This window comes from Cyclopterus lumpus, chromosome 10, assembly GCF_009769545.1.
Source record: "Cyclopterus lumpus isolate fCycLum1 chromosome 10, fCycLum1.pri, whole genome shotgun sequence".
In the NCBI taxonomy this organism is placed as follows: domain Eukaryota; kingdom Metazoa; phylum Chordata; class Actinopteri; order Perciformes; family Cyclopteridae; genus Cyclopterus; species Cyclopterus lumpus.
This window is the reverse complement of record NC_046975.1, coordinates 10,267,210-10,287,608: the sequence shown is the minus strand read 5'-3', so window position 1 is coordinate 10,287,608 and position 20,399 is coordinate 10,267,210. Positions and strand designations below refer to the sequence as shown.

Here is a 20,399-nt window from a genome sequence, read left to right as displayed (position 1 = left end):
ACTTAAGTATTAGGAGCTAAATATACTTAAAGTACCACGAGTAAAAGTAGGCTACTTGTTATGAGCCTCTGTAAGTTGTGTACCCTATTATTATGAATTGTGTTTGGGTAGATTTGACCTATAAACCGTTATTAATCTGCAATGTGAATAGTAACAGTACAATCATATTTCCATCTGAAATGTATAAAGTAGCACATCATACAACAATGCTCATGTGAAATACTTCCACATGCACTTTGTACAGTAACCACACCTCCCAATGACACTTTGTTGCCATCATTTATAAACAAATAAAAATAATAAAGTGAAATCTTTGGGGTTTAGGACCTTCGTTTGTGTGGGCGATGTGCACGTGCAGCTTCTAGATGGGGGCGCGCACGTCACGACACTAAACCTGGGTCCGATGTATGGGAGGAGGGAGGACCACGCAATATCAAATATTAGGAACAGGGTGAGTCCACGTACATGTTCCGTGTTTCTATTTGTATCAGACGCATTCACGTATAGATGCATCACCTCGTTGCAACGTGTGTTCTTTTGTGGCTTTCCATCTTGTTTTGAGTCTCGTCTGCACTGAAGCTAATGGTTAGCCTGGCCAGGACGGAATGTCAACAAGCCACCGGCCCCGGCTAGCTTGTTAGGCGGAAGGGATGCTCGCGAAGCCGCCACACGGTTACTCTCCGGTGCAGTTTTGAGAAGCCTCTGACTCGTTTCGGTTCCTCGTTAACTTCCGGTCTAAACCACTCTGTGAACAGCTTCACGGACCTTCGAAGTACAGAGAAGCAGTTTAATCGAGAGTTTTAGCCGCCAGTCACAACATGCTCGTGGTCTGCGCATGTGCGGTGGTCTTCTCCAGAGTCGGCTCATGATCTGGACTCGCCTCTGTTATTGTGGCGTAGGAACAAAATAACTAGGATACCACTGTGTTAAATGCTGTAGGATAATGTTCATGTCCTACGCTGTGGCTGTCTAGCAGAGTGCATGTGTAGGGTTATCACAAGTCAGTATTACTGTGTCATGTAGTAAACTAGTCCAGATCTTCACCCAGGCAGACATCTCGGTCCTTCACCCCTGATGTGTCCCTGAAACTAGTCAACCATTACACATCATTATCGCCCAGATGAGGTTACTGAATCATCCACAAAGTCAAGCCCATAGATGGGTTTGGGTGTTTACTGTTCCCTGAGAATTCAGTATGTTTAATTTCCTATACCCCAATGGTGATTTGGTTTCCCTTTTTGAATGTGTAGTGTTTTTGAGCTTCTTACTCTTTCAGGTTCAATTGACCCTGGTCTGCCACCTGGTGTGGAGGCCTTGCTGGGTGGAAGGAAACATGATGAGTGGGAAGAGCCTACTCCTGAAGGTGATCCTGCTGGGGGACGGTGGAGTGGGCAAGTCCTCACTAATGAACCGCTATGTCACAGACCGCTTTGACTCCCAGTCCTTTCACACCATTGGCGTGGAGTTCCTAAACCGGGACCTGGAGGTGGACGGGCGCTTGGTCACTCTTCAGATCTGGGACACAGCCGGCCAGGAGCGCTTTAAGTCTCTGCGTACGCCCTTCTACCGAGGCGCCGACTGCTGCCTGCTCACATTCGCTGTGAACGATCTGCAGAGCTTCCAAAACCTTGGCTGCTGGAAGAAGGAGTTCATGTACTATTCGGATGTTAAAGACCCTGAGCGGTTCCCTTTTGTGGTACTGGGCAATAAAATAGACATGGAGCGAAGGGAGGTGGGAGAGGACGAAGCACGGGCCTGGTGTGAAGAGAACGGCTGCTGCCCTTATTTTGAGACCAGTGCTAAGGATGACACTAATGTCACCGCTGCATTCGAGGCAGCTGTCAGGGAGGTTCTGGCTGCTGAGGACCAGATTGACCATGCACTACTGAGTAGTACTATTGATCTCCATGGCAACCGCAAAACCTCTCGTGCATCTTGTTGCTGATTGGTCAGGTCAGGTGTGACTCCACCTTGTCTTAATGTCTCTGGCTGAAACTTGCCCATGGCAGTTTTGAAAGACCGAGAGGTATTTTTAATGGTAAATGTACTGTAGGTACAAGGTACTGAGTATGGTATCCCCTAAAGATAATGTGGATAAGATACAGTTGCTCTGTGGAGGGCTGTGTCAAAGATTCATCTGGAGTCACGGTTGTTGAATTATTGTGGTAACCAAGGTACAGGCCGATGGTACAGGCACACTGTAACAGGCACACTCTTCCTTTGGACTCTGATCTACTTTTGGCTGTGTTGCACAAAAACATTTTCACCCAGCGTCGGCTTGGTCTGCCTATGCAGGAGTTGTATCAAATAGCGCTTTCAGAGCATATATCTTAAATGAAATCATTAATATGCTCGTTAAAACAGTGGACGGGAGAATGCGCCCCTCCTCTCTTGAATAGCACACTCTACCTTTGGCACAGCAATATACGGTCAAACTTGTATCTGCTCAGCAGTCTGTCCATGAAGAAGTGGAGAGCTAATGTATTTTCTGGACACAGATAGTGTTCCTAACCCAGGCAGATATTCTGCATGTGAACCCCCAACATCAGTAAATGACCAATATGATTTTAGGTACGAGGAAAATGATTGCTACTCACTAAAGTAGGATGACCTTTTTTGTCTTGTCCGAAGGGAACTGTGAGCTTTACCTTTTGCAGCTCTTACTGTCAGCACTGGGTATGCGCTTTTGTTGTGCCCTTATCCCTTTGTCTGGAGGAGTCAGGTGTACAAGTTAGGCATTATCTCATCATTTCCCATGATTTATGTACATGGGCCTGTTTACGAAGTACGGTTCAGTGTTACTCGAAGTTCAAAAATAATACTGCTTTTGCTGCTGTTGTTGATCAACTGCTTATTTTTCTGTGAAGCACATTTTGATCCTCAGACCGACGTGTTATTTCTTTTGCAGACATTGTGTGATATTCTGTTTGATCGAGAGTTGATTTTATTCTACATAGATGTGGTCATCATTTTCTAAATTATCAAAAAATGTCATAATATTGGCATGTTCGTAACCCTGTGACTGCCTTTACATTCCAGTCCTTTTGCGTTGCCTGTTCTGCAAGTTTCCTTTGCTGTACTGATATAACATTACACGTTACATGTCTGGTTATTCTAGGTCTCAGCTGAATGTGAATTAACCTGAGCACAAGGAGAAAGGCCATTACTAGTAATGCATGCATTGGGCATCACCTCTCCTGTCCATTCATAAAGTGTGAGTGAAACATACAACTGAGTATTCTAGCAATTTAACTATGTTTACTTGTTCTCACCGTGGTGATACTTTACCTTCATTTTAATGTGTTTACACACAGGCTTCCTTGGGTTTTATTGCTATGGGCCATAGCCTGTGTAGTCCAACAAATAATATGCTGATATTCAATGCCGCAAACTAAGTTTAACATGGTCTAAATTCATTCTCATCTGTATTTTATTGCATCTAGTAAAACATCCAAACCTGTGGAGTGTTGTTGTAGATCTTGTGTATTCTCTCAGCCTGAGATTTGCCTTTTTCAAGTAAAAAGTGTCATATTTCAATGCGTGTGCAGACTAATGGTGAACGTTACAAGCGCTTCACTGTTAAAGTGAACCCAATCTAATCAGGTACTGTCATATTTACTTATTACATGGTTCTTTGCTTTAATGTAGGCTCATAATAGCTTGTTCATGTGGTTACTGTAGGGGTGTTGAGTACTAGTACTCACAGCAGTACGAGAGAAACTTAATTAACTGTGAACTGAGGCCATTTTAACAAAATCAAGCTGGTAGCCTACATTAATTCAAAGCAAAAATGAGGGCTGTTAGTTTATCATTTGTCAGTGTTAATGTTTTCTGGATTAAGCCGAATACTTTGTCTCAACCATTTAAAAAGAAATAATCAAAAAAAGATAATGTAGCCTATCAGTGTTTACATGAGAACCAGTGGGTACTTAGAAGCTGGTAGCATAACCATACATGTGTCTCATGATGCCGTCTTCACTGCAACCCTGTTTCATGTCAGATTTTATGTTGCTGTAATATTTATGAATGTAAAAAGTAATTTCTTTGGGCTGTCCATGTTAATGGTGTATGTAAATTGCAAAGGGCATTCATTTTGTGATGTACAAAATGACACTGAACGTCTGTCTCACCCTCAGTGCTCAACCCATGAGTGTGATTTAAGCCGTGTGAAAGTAAGACTGTTCATCTTGATTATGTGTCGATCTAATGTGCAACTTCCCCCTCTCTCTTTTTGCACTACGGGGGAAACAAATGGTTGTGCCAATATGCTGGCAAAGCGGTGAATACTCTCCAGTGCTTGGCTACAAATAAAACACGCAACATACCAAATGGAGAAACCATCTCGTTTGAAATTCCTGAACGTGTGGGCCTTTTAAAATGACTAAAGTAGGTCACTAATCAATATGCCTCAGCACTCCACCTTTCAGCAGTCATTTTACCATCAGGGGGAAAAAAACTATTTGCAGTAATAAGCATTACTATATTTCTCTGTAAGAGCGTGAGTAAAATACCGGTCTTGAATTTTGATCCTAAAATGCACCTTGTTTGAATTTCCCTCAATGTCATTGAATGACCAAGAATGTGTTGAAGACAGTGAACACTGTTTATTTCCACTTCATTACAAAAGGAAACCAAGCATGCACCGCATACTGTAAATTTAGACCTGGCCAGAAAGAAAACAATGTCTGATTTAAGGAAATATACACAAAACACATTGTAGGAAATAAGCACAACATTTTCTGACTCCCTGTATTTTACAAAATTAGACATGAACACACAGCCTATTGTTTAGTAAACACTTCAAAATAAAAGGGAATCAATTTACCAAAATAATATCAAGATGTACACTTTTCCAAACAAAATAATGTTGATGACCAGCTCAATCGTGAGGGTCATCACGAGGCTCCTGCAGCAAAACTAAAGGCGCTTGTCAGGAGATATCAGATGTGTTTGCAGGGTACGGAGAGCACAGTGTCCCCCCTCTGTCCCTCTGCAACCTCCCATACAGGTCGTAGTCTCTCCTCTCCTTTTCTCTGTGCCCCAGCCTCCTCGGGTACACCTGGCTCACAGCCAAGTGCAGGGAACAGTGCACCTGTGGACACGAGAGGAAAGAATACAAGACACCTTACAAAATACCTTGGCCCCTAGATATGGCAGAAAGCCAGAGCTGGAGCTCCAGTTATACGCTGTGGCACAACACCAGACACGGCACTTTCAATATGAACAAATGTTTTCAGAGGAACTGCAAAAATACTTCAAAAGAATATTCTTTTTATTATCACATTTTACCAACAATCAAACAGCCAGCTGCCATTTGACAAATCCATTCACAGCTTGGTAAAGTTTACGCCAAATGGAATAATGTACTTATGCTGCAAAAGAGTGTTAGTAATGTCCAAATTGTAAAAAAAAGAAAAGTAAATACAGCTACAGTAAGTAAAAAGATGTGTTATACAATAACTACAACAAAATTCCCAAAGGATTAGAGACAAAACAAAGCTGTACTATATCTATAAAGTACCTCAGTCATGCATTAACAGCAGGGGGAGTCACACCTCAATGCGTTTTAGGTCTAATAACGTGAGGTCCCTCAATAAGTTAGCACCTAGTGCTTCTGACATCTCAAAATTATGAGAAACAATTTCAGACCTTTCTAGATCAGAACTAAACACCTAAGTCCCTTTGTCAGAAAGAAACTTAAAATCATAAAAAATGCCTTCACTCTGAATCCATTACTTCAATTATTGGGAGGGGTGGGGGGGTCATGCAGCAGCTTGTGGATGATGTGTGTGTGTGTGTCCCAGAAGAGCTGCATTGAGGCTTTAGAGAAGTCTAACCCTCTTTGTCAGGAGGACCCTCTCCCTTGACATGTAATATAACCCTTGGCAGAGACTCGTAGCGCAGGTGGCCCCTACAACTGGCTCCTTATTGGCTTGTTTTTAAAACGGGCATGACTCCATTGTTGAGGCTTTTCTCCAGCCCGTGAGAAAAGTCCTGAGGTCAGCGTGAGACTGCAAATGCATGCTTGTCTGCCACCATGGCAACCAGATGTGAAGGATGGTAGCAATTGTAACCTTTGCTAATTGATGGTTATTTCTTACATACTGTATGTTAATTAATTAGTGATGTTATTTGTATGCAACGGGAACCAGAAATTAATTTTAGGAAATTAACCTCAGCATGCAACAAGAACAATAATTTACAAATATTTTGGTGACATGGCATAGGAAATACTCCAATAAGATGACCAACATGTAAAAACAGTAGACAACCCCACACTAAAGAAAGAAGTAACATTCTTCCCAAAAAGTAAAAATATAAAAAAGACATTTTTAAAAGTCCGTGACCACAAGTGGTTTCTGTGCAGAGGATGTCGAAGGAGAGAAGTGTTGGCGTCCCCATGTTGGTGGTGGAGTAGTAGTGATAGAGTGGACAGGAAGCTGGTGAGCCTAACACCGTGCACCTATGCCCTTTCTCCCCAGATACCGAAGAACCGCAAAGTTATAGGTGGTTGACACAGTATAGGTCAGCTATAGAAGGACAAGCAGAGACAGAAAGTGTCAGAACAGAAGAGGATAAAAATCTGCAACATCCAGGAACTCGAGAAACAAGAAAGATATGTGATTAACTGCTAATGACATTCATTTGACAGAAGATCCCCATCCGTATAACGGCTTCTGTAATGGAGCATGCTGGTATAATGGGTGCACCATTTGCCTGGCTGGAAAACCACCAGACATTACGGCACTATTATGATGTTTGTGTCAGCTGAGAAAGAGGAACAGAGAGCAATAGAATAAGTCATCAGTCATGGAGGTTTGAGATGCCTCACCGCCTACACTGAGTCACATGAGCCATGCCACTACTGTGCCCCACTGTGGAAGAGAAGCCAAATTATCCCCATCTGAAGCATAATCACTCACCAGAGCCAAGAGAGTGATGCCCGCACCGGCAAAGGCAGCAATGTAGAGGTCATAGGTCATTCGGTACTAAAAGGAGATGGAGATTTGCGTTAGTGGTGATGACGTGCGTCTTCGTGTCAGGAAAACTGCAGCAAATTGTTGAACGTGACTGTAGCTTTAATTATGTCGTGGTTCTTACTTCTCTGGTCTTGCAAACAGAGGACAGAGTCATACCACAAGCCTTCCCTGGCACAGCGTTCCATGGCAGGAGCCCTGTTAAAAATAAGATTTCCACATTCAAGTCTACTCTCTTAAGTACAATGACCATCAAAAAGGAAGATGGCATTGTTCTATATTCTTCTTACTTTCCACAAATACCATGAAAAGACCAAAACCATCAATGTGTCATTTCGTTTGCAATACTATTTGACTTTCCTGCCTCGTCTGTAGCTCCTACTATTGAAGATGTGCATTTTTTTTATACATACACTGTAGGTTCATAAATAAAAAAGCAGTAGTTTATCCAAATGTAGCAAAACATAAGTAAATAGTGCCCTTTTTTGTGGAATATTTTCAGCTGCGGATTAATACACATTTGAAGAGGTGGTGAATATTTCCGGCATCAGTACAGTGAATGTGGGATAGACTCTACAGCTGCGTGCCCATGTTCATGGTAATGAAAGCACATGCCACCCAGTGCAACAGTGTTGCATTGTGTGTCATTGTGTGGCTCAAGGAGCTCTAGAGATGTCACTGTTGGCCGGGCTCGCCACCATAGTCCAGACGGAAAGATCTTTTTCAGAGATGGTGTCCAGAATATGAATCCTATTTAACTTTGTTGATCCTTTGACTTCCATCTCAGCTCTTGGATGGATTGCCAAAAACATAACAATTTTAAATTTGGCCAATATCTTGGTCCAAGTTTTGACCAAATACCTGCTTAAACTACTGACATTCCCATCAGTCTCAGCTTTACTCTGTTTTTGTCATTGCTAGTGCGTTTGCATGCACGCCAACGTCAACATTTAGCATCTGAGCCTAAGGGATGGCTGGAGGTCTTTTTTAGACAACAATGGTGTCACATGGCATAGAAGCTTGTCTCGTTACCGTATTGCCGAGCATCAACACAGAGCTGGTTGATGCTCGCTGGCGTCTCAGTCAGAACGTCAATGGTGTGGCAGGTGGCATCCATGTTGTAGAAGAAGTAGACAGGCAGGGCCGAGAAGGCAAACACCAACAGCCACAGCACGGCGAGTACATATGTCAGCACTATAAACTGTGCAAGGAGGGAGCAGAATAAACATTAGGCTGCATCATCATAATAAACTGATGCACATAATCAAAGAGGGCTTTTATAAGTAGTGACTCACTTAGTGACCAGTCACTTTTTTTCTGATAAGCTTTACTTATTATCTCACTCTGTTCTCGTCCAACCACTTAGCTTCCCCCCCCCCCCCCCCCAACCACACACTGCATGCTTATCTTTGCATGTCCCTAAAGGTTTTTTAGCAACCTTCAGATTTTCTGCTCCGCACCCACAAGGGAGTGATATGTGTATTAATCCCATCCAATCCCCTTTTACTCTCTCACCGAGGAACTAAGGCAGCGGCCACACATGGTGCTCCTGAACTCTCCAAAGGTTTGCTTGGCAGCGCTCGTGGTGTAGAAGCCCTCAGCCAACAGCATGATGCAGTAGAGGAAGAAAAATGAGGCCAAACCATAGATGACATACTGGAAATATTGGATGCTGAGAAGGAGGGAAAAGGGAAAAGAAAAAACAGTACAAATTCAGGGTTACAAAGAACCTAAAAGAAAATCCCTTGACAGGGGTTAAAAAAAGGTCTCTCTAATGATGGAAATGCTTAAATTTAGCACTCACAAGTAGGCGAAGGTGATGTAGTCCTGAAGGTTACGGGCAAAGTAAGTCTCGATGAGTCGCTCCGTCTCTGTGAGTGCCTGGTGCCCACAACCACAGAAGAGGGCAATGCCAGAAAAACACAGCAGTGTGGCGACCAAGGAGCAGTACGGCACTCCACCCAAACAGCGCATACAGCAGTCATAGCAACCTTGATGGTCAGGACATGGCATTGGGAAAGGCACATCATTAACAGCACATCGTGACAGACTGACTTTGTGCCAATGTGCAAATGATGCACAACATAATATAGGGGAGGTGCTTTGTGAAGACGGAATCTTTCTTTTTTGTGACATGTGCTCAGTTCAGTTCACCCAAATCAAATTTAAGAAAGATTTGCTCATCAGTTTTTGGCCATGCAGATGGATTTGATATGTGATTTTCTGACCCCCCCCCTCTCTCTCCCCGTTACAGTGAAGGGAATTTTGTTTGTGCTGCTTGTACCTCAGGTTTTCACCAAAGTGTACTGTCATTATTGACCAATCTGTTGCTTTAGTCTAAAACATTTAGATTAAATATCTACAAGAGTTTCTTAGAGCCCATGTTGACATCTTCAAAATAAGCAAAGAGATGCTTGTTATGGAATTATGAATAATTATTGGGGATTACTTTTCTGTTTATACACAAATCAGTTATTCCATTTATTTTTTCTGTTTTGCTAGATGAGTCACAGATCCAAGTAATGCACAATGAGTTGGATTATCCAGAGGAGCGCCGTCATTCTTTAATGATGTGAACGCCACACAGACTCTGTTGAACTGGACTAGAGGGAGAAATATTATCAATGAGTCTAAAAAAAAAAAAACAGGCCACAAAAAACCCAAACCTTCTCCACATAAAGATTTCATTTAAAAATCTTAATTGATGCTACGCCAACACTGTGGACAGAGCTGCAGCTGTTAACTCTTTGATTCCTTTGGTAAAGTGGTGCATTCTCTTTAATGGTCATGTGTCCGCTGAATGGATGCCAAAGGCACAAGGGCATGGGGCTGTCTGCTCTGACCCCAGCTCACACCATTCACTACCCAGCATGGAGAGTGTGAGAAAAGGGGGAGGACGGAGAGGAGAGACAAAGTGAAAGAGAGAGGCAGCTTTTGTGACTGCAGAGACAACAGTCTTTGTCCCGCAGCATCATGGGGGCACAAGGGCCACCAATGTCAAGCAAACAAAGGCCAGAGGAACCTCTATGCTACACACACACACACACACACACACACACACACACACACACACACACACACACACACACACACACACGCGATAGTGGGGAGCGGTCTGTACTGGAAGAGGATGGAAAAAGGCAAAGCTATAAACAAACAATGCTACTGTGTGCATGTGTGCCATTACACGCTTGCATCCACACAGACCGGCACAATGGAGGCAGACAGACTGTGGTTGGTACCATTACAGTAAACACAGATGGCAGGAGGGGCAAATAGATGGCTCTTTAACTGCTCGGAGTATGTGGGAGACAAACTGATCTGTCATTCAGATGCCATAACTTTACAATGGTATGGACGAGGGAACCGGACTGATAAGGTCAGAAAACTAGCTAACAACCCCCCCCCCCCTAGTAGTGTTGCATTAGGAAGGAAGGACATTAAAGTCCCAAAGAACTCGGGTCACCACGAGTAACGTTCAGCCTACAAGTAGCTCTCTGCATGCACATAGACCAGCCCTTTAAACACCATCAGGAGCCCCAGACGCACCTTGTGCCAATTAACTAATTAATGACATTACAAGTTCAAACAAAGAGCTACAGCGCCCTCTGAGCCCGAGCTGCACGCAGTCCCGCGATTGTGAAAGCAGGCCTCGTTCTGGTGGAAAATGCAAAGCCGAGGCCAAGCTCAGCTCTTTAAAAATTGAGAAAGATTGCGACGGAAAGCAAATGCGACAAGTCTGCTCTGAAAGTAGCCCTGCCACCTCAAGCATGAAATAAATCTCATAATATCAATGGAGCATCAGCCGCTGAGTGGCCGACCTCTAAAAGTGACAAAAGAAACTTAATAACTTCTGATGCCCTTCCACAGCCCCATTCACATATATCGGCGTGCAATCGCGTGAAATAAAAATGCAGTATTTCATAATGTGACGTATTCTGTCTGTTAAAGGCTAATTAATAAGTGGAGCTGGAGGCTCTTACCCATGTCTGGAAGGATGCGTTCAAGACTCGTCGGCGACTGCACCGCAGCTGGTTCACTGATGATATGCGCAACTGGTCTCCGGCCCCCGTATATCAACCTCGACTCGCTTTCTGTTCCCCCAACAATGGACAGACCCGCTGGTGACTGCGAGTGCAATCTTAAAGAAACAATGTCGCTTTTCAATGAACTTCAAGGCGGAGAATAATGAGGAGGTCAAGGTTCTTGCGCTTGCTGAAATGTCCTTAGTTCATTGTTGACGCATATTTGCATATAGAGAGAGCCACTTGCAACTGCATATGCAAATACCGACGAGGGGACGTCTCTCCCCCCATATTGAAAACACTTTTCTTCCTCTGTGAGTTGACCATCCCAAACTCTAGGGCATCCAGTCATTGGTTCTCCAAGGCCTTCTGTTTTAAAAGCCTGTAGCAACGTTTTCAGCCTGATGAGAACTAAATGAGAAACAGCTTGTGGATTATGCAGATGATCTATGGGAATGATGAGATGCTGTATGTCTGGTCGGATGATCTGTCTGAAGTTACACCATCAATATGAGCCCGTGGACGGTCAGGCGATGCACTCCAGGCTTCGGAAATTGTCAGATACTATCAGTTTGACTGCAGTGTTTGAGATACAGAACTGAACATGAGAAGATCCCAGCTGGCCAAACTGATATGAGCTTTATCATTTATCTCTTAAATGGGTCTATTTAGTCCTGGGATGTTCCTTTTTTTATTTTTAAAAGAAAGCTTGAAGTGGCATTCATAGACCATGAATATGTGGATTAATCAACTGAGATAAAGCCTTTTAAGCCGGATAGTTGAGGGGCAAAGAGGGGTATTTCACATCATCACTACAGAGTTCCTTTGATAAGAAAAACCTCACTGCTATTTTAATTAGACTGGGTTGTTATGTCATTTGTGATCATAAAATCCCTGATGTGTATCTCGGAAATAATCCACTGGTCTTTGGGTCGATGCCAGCGGGGCTCTTTGTCCATGTCAGCGCATGCAACCCCATAACCCACTATTAAATGTTCAGCTTTAGTAAAAGAAAAATAATTTGTTTAAAATGAGATGTGCTGTGAGTAGAGAGTAGCATGCGGCAGGAGAGCATTACTGATCTCAGGTGACCTGACTGTGGCAGAGTGAGAGACTGCCCTCTGATTCATCTACACCCTCTGGCACAATACCAGAAATAAAGAGAACCAGATCTGGCTTCATCTGTGTCCAGCAGATGGCAGGCTTTCTCTTGCCATTAGCAGACACACGTTTTATCCCACTATATACTATTTCTTTTTTGAGGAAATTCAGTTTAGTCAAAAAGCATATATAAACATGATGGTCCTAAAATCCAGTCGGTAAGGATGTTAGACATTTTTTTCAACAAGGTCAAAAATGTCTCTTTTGAACCACCACCGTTTCCAACTAATTTGTACATGTTTTAAATCCAATGGGATCTGAAATTCTTTTTGTCAAAATGACTCTTCAATTTGTAACTTTGTAATGTGGCCCTTTTTAATTCTTCTAATTTAACACAGTTAGTGTGACAGTACAACCCAATTAGATTATTTATTTTTTAGCTGCTAGCTCAGAAATCCTCAGAGACACACCACTCATGTTATACAAGCCTTGTTCTGCACTAACCAGCTTGTTGTACATTGTTTTACAGGCATGGACTCATGTCTTTCCTCCTTTCTTCTTACGCAGCTGTATCTTAAAAGCATCGCTCAATAGTTTATGATACCGTAAAGATAAAAAAAAACATATTTTTCTTTTGTAAAAGCTAAAACAATTATTCCACCCTCTTTATGTAATTGCGTGTTCACAGATTTGTAAACACATTTTTACCCTGACTCAATTATATTTTATGCATCACTTAACCTGGTTTTGATATCTCAATTGTTCCCCAGCACATACCACACATGCGAGCAACTGTCTTTTGTAACGATTTCTTTGAACACAGTGTGATTTCACTCAAAACAGCTGTCATCAAAACAACAAGCCTGTTGGGTTACTGGGTGCAGTACAGTAGGGGTTTTCTGCCTTTTGGGTGCGATCCAGTGCTGTCGGTGAGAAGCAGCGCTATCGGGTAACAGGTGTGAAGTGGTGACTTGAGATGGTGGTGTGCCTTCTCTCTGCCGCCTCTCACCTGTCCACAGCTACGCTCCGCCTCCTCTGGTGGTCTCAGAGCTGCTTCTTGAGAGACTTTCATCACTTCTGGAACATTAAACCCCTTTGTGTGTCTAAATACTTTAGACTCCCCATCACTTTGAGTCGGAAATCTGAGAAAGACACAATCAACTTAGCGAACCATTACCTCAGTCTTCTCATCACTGCAGGGGTCATGAGGAATAATCCCTGACAATAATAACTGGTATTTGAGCAATGCCTCACTGGGATATGCCCCATCTTACGATGACCACACTGTACACATCAAATGTCAAATCTTTTACATTTGTCTGCAAGTCTCTGCTGGTAACTTCAAATACTGCACTTCAACTTGTTATGCTTTCCAGGCATCTTATCAGAAAATGGATCAACTTTATTTCCACAAAATGTTGCAGTTTTACAATGTATTTTACAATGAATGAACATTTCAACACATTTGATTATAAAAATGCAAGAAGCCTTCGACAAATATTCAGAATGTATTCAATTCACAGTCTGATTTCATCCTTGACAAAGTGCGAGTGGGGATTACACACATTGCTTGCTTTATTCTGTTAATCATCAGAGTAATATTTATCTTTCAGCCTGAGTGGAATCTCATTCTCCTCAACGTGTCCCCCCCTGTTTTGTTGTAGACTTTTTCTCTTCTGTTTCAGGTATAAAACAATTGTCACCATAAGCAAACATGTGGACACCAGCATCATGCCCAGGCCTACTAACAGCGTCAGCTGTGCAGACCTGGTGTCCTCCACCTCACAGATGGGGGCTTTTGAGGGGGTTTGATCCAAGTCCGATGTCCCTGTCCAGGTGGGCACTCTGTCTAAGTTGCAGGGTCCCATGCTCTCATTGACCAAGAGATTAACCCAGATAGTGGTATAAAGTGGAGCTGGTTTCCCCCCATCTCTGACCACAATGAACATGTGATGCATTCCAAGGTCTTTCTGTAGGAGTTGCTGAGCTACGGTGATGTTCCCTGACCTTGAATCCAACCGGAAGGGGCTGCTGTTTTGCGCCGACTCAGGCGCCACAACAGTGTAGGTAATCTCCGAATTCAGCCCTAAGTCCTCATCGATAGCATAGATCTTTGTTACTAAGGTGCCTGCAATGGTTGCTGGAGAGACAGTTTGGCACGAGGAGTTGCTGCTTGGAAGGATCACTTTTGGCTGGTTGTCATTGATGTCCTCCACAAAGATAGTTACCCTGGCAGCAGAAGTCAAAGTGAACGGGTGCCCATGATCGCTGGCCAGAAGGTAGAGTTCATAGTGATCGTCTGTCTCGCGGTCCAAGTTGTTGGTGGTGTGCAGTGTCCCCTTGGTGTTATCCACAACAAAAGGTCCACTGCTGTTTACAACATGCAACTCTGTGTTCCCATTCTCTCCTTCGTCTGGGTCCGTCACCCCAACCCTGCCCACCTGGGCGAACGGTGGTACATTCTCATGGATAAAAAAGATGAAGTGAGGAGTTAGAAACGCAGGTGCATTGTCATTCTGATCCAGAACACGAATGGATACTGTGGCCACTGACTCCAAGGGAGGCGAGCCGCTATCTCGTGCAAACACAGTGAGCGTGTGCACACCCTGCTGTTCCCTATCCAGAACGGCTGACACGGACAGTTGACCTGTCTCGGGGCCAATGTTAAAGATGGTAGATGTGTGTTTGTCCAGGCTGTAGGTCACCCTGCTGTTGTATCCACTGTCTGCGTCTGATGCTGAGACCCTCAGCAGTAACTTCCCCGGCTGGTTGTTTTCCTCCACCTCCAGTTGATAGCGAGACTGGAGGAAATGTGGAGCATTATCATTGACATCTGCCACTAACACCCTGATCACCCGCCTGGAAGAAATGATCACAGATCCTTCAGCTGATCTCCCCTGCACTACCACATAAATATAATGTTCGCTTTTCATCTCATAGTCTAGGGGCTTTATGGTGGAAAGCAGATATTTGCCATTCTGTGGGCTCAAAGTGAAAGGCACTTCGCTCTCAATGGCAAGAGATGAGCCTTTAAAGCTGCTGTCACCCTCAAGCTCTAAAACAGCTAAGATGGTGGGGGGCTGGTTCTCTGGTAACACCATAGTCTGGTTGTGATGCTCTGCTATGAACCCAATCTTGATCGTCAGCTCTTGGTTTGCCTTGGGGAGGATGGATACGGTTACCTGAGTGTCTGCTGGGGGGCAGTGATGGCCGCTAGCCAACACGTTTAACAGCAGCACCTCGGATTTGTCACTCTGGAGGTCCTGTGTTAGTCTGATGTACCCAGTGAGGCTGTCGAGGCTAAAGAGCTCCTTGGCCCGCTCTGAGACTTTGGGACTGAGGGAGTAGACGATGGCAGCATTCAGGCCTGAATCTCGGTCTGTGGCTCTGACCTGAGCAACTAGCATGTTCTTCGGGGAGTCGCCGAGGATGGTAACATCACAGGGGCTATCGGTGCTAAAGCTTGGACAGTTGTCATTAACATCTGTCACTGTGACTATTAAAGTTGCTGTCGCACTCAATGGCCCTGAGCCACAGTCGGTGGCCACAAGTGCCATGTGATACATGTCACGAGTCTCCCTATCCAAAGCTGTTTGCAAAACCAGCATGATGAGACGCCCGTCTTGTTCCACTTTTAAACTGAAAACTCCATCAGAATCTACTAGGTGATAATGCAGCTCGCTGTTTTCTCCAGCATCCCTGTCCTGAGCCTGGTCATCTACTAAGAAACTGGTCCCCACAGTCATGTCCTCAGACACCCTCAGGTGTATTTCACTGTTTTCAAAATGGGGTGCATTGTCATTGATGTCCTCTATGATCACAAGAAACTGTATAAGGTCTCCTGAGGGCCCAACCACAGCATTGTGTAAAATAAGGCATTCCTCAGCTTCTGTCTCCTTGGGGCAGAGGGCCTCACGATCCATCTTTTGCTCAGTGGTGTAGAAATTCCCTGTGTTTTTGTCCACCCACAAATAGTCCTGGGTCAGGAGCTGGTACGGAGGTGGAAAGTCTTTACTAAGTGACCCTGCCAGAATATTAGGCTCCTGCTCCTCTGGGATAGAAAATCGGACTGAACCACATATGACCTGCTGCAGATAGACCACAAACAGCAGATTCTGACGAGAAAAGAGACAAACTGTGAGCAGTAATTCATTGTTTTTAAAAGAAGCAGTATTTTTGATTTTGGTTTGATCATACTTTGTTTGATTTGTCTTTTTGCTGCATTTCAAACTGGGAGAATATAGAAGCTTTCCTTGGCGGTGATAAGGTTTAAACTTAATGCCTCAGTGAGCTCTTTTAAAAGCAAGCAACTGTACAATGAAGGTAATGTGATATCCCTCACTTATCTCCATTCAATTACTCTCACACACAAACAGCACATGTGCATGAGTTTGGCTTCACAAAAATAAAAATAACATTAGCATATATATCTGCATTTTCACAAATATTCATAATATCAGTTTTTCTTTTAATGTTTACAAAGAAAAACGTCAAATGTTTAAAATGAAAAACATTTCAGCTACTCACAAACAAATTGCACAGAGGAATAACATTCCAGTTACAGCCTTTCTCAGAAGCACTGACACAGTATTTAGAAACCATCAGAATGGAAAATCCTTGCATTGCTTTTGACTCACTGACCTGCAGTAGTCCAGCCCAGTTCATATTATCAGGAGTCCCATGGCCCATCGCCCTCACACATGCTACCTGAGTTCCCCCCGGCAGTGAGTGAATGCTGAGGACAGGCAGCAACCTAAACCTGCACAGCTGAAGGCAGAATTCATTACATGCCCCGCCTACAACACTTACCTAGCTAGGCAGACTGACACAGGAGAAGTCAGAGGAACAACAGGTTTACCTGCAAGAGTTGAACACACTCAATAATAAAACAATGAGCAAGTGTGGGGGGCTTATGTTTACATCTTGGTACTAAACTATACGGGACAGGATTCACGTTTTATTACCAAATGTGCTAACACACCTGTTTTTTATTTGCACACCTGCTTCAGGTGGTCTCTGAATCAGCTTTTTGTTTTGTTTTGTCCAAATTACCAGAAGCCTCTAAAACACAGAGAACTAAATCACGTCTTACCAATACAGTGTGAACAATGCTTAATGTTTGTTGCACTCACTTTCATTCATAATGTTATTATTTATAACTTACTAAAACATTACGCGTTAGCCTCATTCTTTCTCACACACAAGATAATGCTCAGTCAATTAACTCAATCAAAAGTCCAAATGTATTAAACAAAAGATAGAAATCATTTCCAAAATGCACTACATATTTCATCTGCTGAAATATTCTGCTTCAGACCATATTTCCTGGCGCTTTTCAAAAACAACAGTTTAAAAAAACCCAAGGGAAGCACGCAACGATGCAGTCTAGCAACAATAGCGGCTTAATAAATTACATTTATATAACCACAGTAACACAAAATCATATTTCCCCCATGTTTTAAGGCGATAACATCATAAAATATAACTAGTACTTTGAAATGATATTTCTTATTACTGCCATTTTTCGGCCTGTTTTGTTCTCTATATGCCGTGTGCAGCACAGTATTTATCTTTCGGAGTGAAAGCACAAACCGTAACCTGAATAAAACAAACAAAAACAAACCGTGAAAGAATACATAAATTAACATCAAATTAAGTACAGAGCTATGCAGTCTATGGTACAGAGCCATATACGAATACAGTACAAAAATGCAGTGAAAAATATCTTCCGACCTAAGCACTGTCTTTTTTCTGGACTTCTTTGAAGAAAAGGTATTGAACAAGTCGTCAGAGTCAAACCAACGGATGAGAGCTTATTCAATTACCATGAGTGACAGCATATTGAGGCGTCTGTGTCATCCTTTTAGTTCATTTTTTATCCTGGACATTTGCGAAAAGACCATTCTCCCTCGCCGTTGCTGACAGGAAGTGTAACAGCATCACCTTCCACAGTGTTTTGCTGAAAATATTGAAACAGAGGCTATTTGTTTTTCTTTATGCAAACACACTTTGCGTTTATGCGTTTGCATAAATGCAAATCCATTTTTGATCCTCCTTGTCTCCTTTTTGTATTACACATTATGCATGTGACCTCAACACTGTAATGCACAATCATGTTACTCTGTTTTCAGGAAACATTAATCAAAATATGTATGACAGGTATAAATCGGTATAAATGGTTATATCACCATAAATAAAGATAAACTAGAAATTGAAACTCAGATTTTTATTTTAATCACACACACACACACACACACACACATATATATATATATATATATATATATATATATATATATATATATATATATATATATATATATATATATATATATATATATATGAATGAATTGCTTAATACACCCTTGGTGCATGCTTTACAATATTATCCTAGTACACTGAGGATAATCCACACATTATTTATTACACGATATTCTACTTATTATTTTGGTTGAAGCCCAAACTACACAAATCCACATGATAGTAGTCGTGAATTTTATGATATTCCATTGTGTGTGGCCTCTTAGATCAGCATTGTCACGCACACATGCCTAGTTGGCAATACAACTTCGGATTTGTGGACACGCTCATATGCACTAACATGCACTATAAGCAGGTGCGGCTGGCCAGGATATGTAAACAAAGCCAAGAGAAGCTCTGGTAGCAAAACACACAGACGGAGAGTGCCTTCATGCTCTGCTTGGGTAGACATTACCTATTGTCTGACATGGCAGATAATTTTTTAGCCGCCATATTAATAGTCAGAATGTTAAATACAGCTCCTTTAAAACACCCTGTTCTTCCATATTAAATTACAAAGCTTCTGAAAGGGACACGATCGGACCGGAGCCCTTGTTGAAAAAGCTGCAGTGCAAAGCAAAGTGACAGAGCCTTAAAGTGACTTTCTAGACTGAAGCATAAATAACCTTTCAGTGACACGGTAGGATTTGTAGTCACTATTTGACAAGTGGAACATTTTATGTATTGTCCCTTGAGAGGGATTTCAGCAGGTAAAACGGACTGGGTGGGCTATAATCTTTCGCATGTGTGTGTGTGTGAAATTATTCTAAAATCCTTGTAGGCAGATGATGCCAAGTCACAATGTCACAGAAATAGGTAATTTACCATCTGAACACAGCTGGAAACTGCAACAGTCAAATGACATGATTCCTTTATTAGAAAGATTTTTTGTCTGCAATGTATTTTTTTGTGTCTGTATCCTCATGACAATGCTGGAGGAGCAGCTGGAGAACCACAGGGGGGCTCATCAGAAGCAGTTCAGTGGACGAGATCTAAGACAAGCACAGGCTGGATGAACTCACATTAAGGAAACACCCATTAAGCAAAACGTTGTCTTTTAACTTTGATTATAGTATCATTATAGTTACAGTATGATTAAGTATAGTATGCCATAAACAAAATCTGAAAATCCCATAATGATCTAAAAGAATATGATAAGAATATAATTGTATGTGTCATACAAATGTTATCACAAATATCATAATGTCATGAGGAATGTCATAATATAATATGCCATAGAAAATGTTGTATAAAATATCAATGTATGCCATGAAAGAGTCGTAAGAAAAGTCATAGTATAAATGCTATAAATGCAAATGTAATAATATGACATTACATTACATTTCATTTAGCTGACGCTTTTATCTCTGCTCCCTACACCCTCTCTCTACTGCTTGCGCGCTGGCACAGTCCCGCTGTGCTCTGGCACGCACGCAAGCAGTAGAGAGAGCAGTATGAGCCTCAAGACGCACCGTTGATTTGTATGAAACAGAGCGGACTACAAAGATGGTGGCGGGGTTAGTGTAACTGCTTTATTGTTTCAGAGGCTTTACAGACTAAAAGTCTCCTGCACAGTAAATTCCAGCTGTGTTTTTTTTTTTTTTTTTGCCTGACCTGTTCAGAATTTTTTTTAAAACAGATTTATATTCTGTATGTTAACTTCTGATAACATTACTTTAAAATAAAAGTGTGTAATACACTAGTTTTTAATTCATTCTTGAATTTTGCGCATAATGCGATTAATCGCTGTTAATAACAGAAAAATCATGCGATTAATCGATTAATTTTTTTCATTATTGCCCAGCACTAATATATATATATATATATATATATATATATATATACACATACACAAATGTATATGTACAAAACAGATTTTCTCCGCGACGTTCAGCGTCCTGTGCTGTATGAACTCAAAGGTCTTAACTACCCTATGTTGGGTCGGCCTGCAGCATTTTCATTAAAACAGTTTGTGTTTTTCTGTTTCATAAACCTC

General features: G+C 42.3%; 3 protein-coding genes across 4 annotated transcripts; 1 reads left to right on the top strand and 2 right to left on the bottom strand.

Moving 5' to 3' along the window:
• The first annotated feature begins 369 nt into the window (after nt 1-369).
• Nucleotides 370-4,334, top strand: rab9b (RAB9B, member RAS oncogene family). The gene is made up of 2 exons (XM_034544130.1): nt 370-451; nt 1,277-4,334. The coding sequence occupies exons 1-2, from the start codon at nt 404-406 to the stop codon at nt 1,943-1,945; spliced, it is 717 nt and encodes a 238-aa protein (XP_034400021.1). The 5' UTR covers nt 370-403; the 3' UTR covers nt 1,946-4,334.
• A 453-nt stretch (nt 4,335-4,787) lies between these two features.
• On the bottom strand, nt 4,788-11,330 carry plp1a (proteolipid protein 1a). 2 transcript variants are annotated; one of them, XM_034543404.1, is made up of 7 exons: nt 10,961-11,330; nt 8,782-8,968; nt 8,493-8,649; nt 8,010-8,178; nt 7,102-7,175; nt 6,924-6,989; nt 4,788-5,092 (listed from the first exon to the last, which is right to left on the bottom strand). In XM_034543404.1, exons 1-7 carry the CDS (start codon nt 10,962-10,964, stop codon nt 4,931-4,933), a joined length of 819 nt encoding a protein of 272 aa, XP_034399295.1. In that variant the 5' UTR covers nt 10,965-11,330; the 3' UTR covers nt 4,788-4,930. The 2 variants fall into 2 exon arrangements, with proteins under 2 accessions (XP_034399295.1, XP_034399296.1); XM_034543405.1 differs by lacking the exon at nt 4,788-5,092 and adding an exon at nt 6,348-6,530.
• Nucleotides 11,331-13,682: 2,352 nt separating this feature from the next.
• On the bottom strand, nt 13,683-16,887 carry pcdh20 (protocadherin 20). The gene is given in 3 exon segments (XM_034543565.1): nt 13,683-16,218; nt 16,745-16,834; nt 16,837-16,887. Coding segments are annotated over 3 exon segments (2,673 nt in total). The 3' UTR covers nt 13,683-13,686.
• Nucleotides 16,888-20,399: the final 3,512 nt, after the last annotated feature.